We start from the raw sequence: 1,072 nt of genomic DNA on the forward strand, positions 1-1,072 counted from the left end.
AAAAAATCAATAATTGATTTTATCACAAATAAGCAGTATTATGTCAGGGAAAGTTCTGAAAACTTAAATTGCTCTGAAATTCTCAAATCTTGCGAATCTGAAATTTTCCAAGAAAAAACTAAATTTCAAGAAAAATATTTATTGGAATCCAACAAAAAATTGAGAACCCATGAAAATATGAAAAACATTTTTTTTCAAAAAATCAAAAAAATTATTTCACATGTAGCAAGTGAATGCTCTTCTGAATCCCTTCCGCTTCTCCTCCAACGCGCGGTCCATCAATTTTTGAAATCCATTCGAATTTTCAGATTTTTCTGGCATTTTCGGACCGCCCATTGCACATTTCTTGAGATCCAAATCCGAATTGAAACTGTGAATTTCCATTTGTACGTGGAACATTTTTTCGGAAGGATTACTGTAGATGAACCTGAAATTTGGGAACTTTTAGTTAGATGTGCAGGGGATACAGTAATCTAGGCAAAATGAGAAAAAAGCAACAAAAAATCCAATTTTCCTCTTTTCGAGATTACGGTAGATATACAGGTACAGTAATCCAATGATTCCAAAAAAAGACAAAAATCGAGATATTCAGAAAAATGGAGAACATCTAGAAATCCGCTTTTCTGAAAATTCTGGATTCTTATTTATACCCGAGAAAAAACATTGTGCCGGTTTTCTTTTTTGGCTTCTCCTTCCGTTTTTTTCTTATTTTTCTGAATCAGACAAGGAATTCTTTTAAATTCTGAAAATTGAAAAACAAAAAAAATTTTTTTTTGTTTTTCAAACAACAATCGAATGGTCAGAAAGTCGATTTTCGAAAAATTGGGTCCCTGGGTCCCTGGGTCCCTGGGTCCCTGGGTCCCTGGGTCCCTGGGTCCCTAGATCCCTGAATCACTGGGTCCCTGGGTCCCTGGGTCCCTGGGTCCCTGGGTCCCTGGATCCCTGGGTCCCTGGGTCCCTGGGTCCCTGGGTCCCTGGGTCCCTGGGTCCCTGGGTCCCTGGGTCCCTGGGTCCCTGGGTCCCTGGGTCCCTGGGTCCCTGGGTCCCTGGGTCCCTGGGTCCCTGAGTCCCT

At 40.7% G+C, this 1,072-nt stretch overlaps 2 protein-coding genes across 2 annotated transcripts in view; one reads left to right on the forward strand and one right to left on the reverse strand.

Annotated features, from left to right (window-relative positions):
• CBG23588 overlaps positions 1-13 on the forward strand; it is a gene marked incomplete at both ends in the record, with an annotated part of 555 nt that extends 542 nt beyond the window's left edge. Inside the window, one exon of the mRNA XM_002647765.1 lies at positions 1-13. This exon is cut by the window's left edge and continues 542 nt beyond it. Coding sequence (XP_002647811.1) covers positions 1-13 — 13 coding nt within the window.
• The window catches only part of CBG23589, a gene marked incomplete at both ends in the record, with an annotated part of 2,246 nt that extends 1,847 nt beyond the window's left edge, over positions 1-399 (reverse strand). The window contains one exon of the mRNA XM_002647766.2: positions 221-399. Coding sequence (XP_002647812.2) covers positions 221-399 — 179 coding nt within the window. The remainder of the gene's footprint in view (positions 1-220) is intronic.
• Between the last annotated feature and the right edge of the window lie 673 nt (positions 400-1,072).

The sequence above is a fragment of the Caenorhabditis briggsae genome, assembly GCF_000004555.2.
Source record: "Caenorhabditis briggsae AF16 supercontig from assembly CB4, cb25.NA_008, whole genome shotgun sequence".
Lineage (NCBI taxonomy): Eukaryota > Metazoa > Nematoda > Chromadorea > Rhabditida > Rhabditidae > Caenorhabditis > Caenorhabditis briggsae.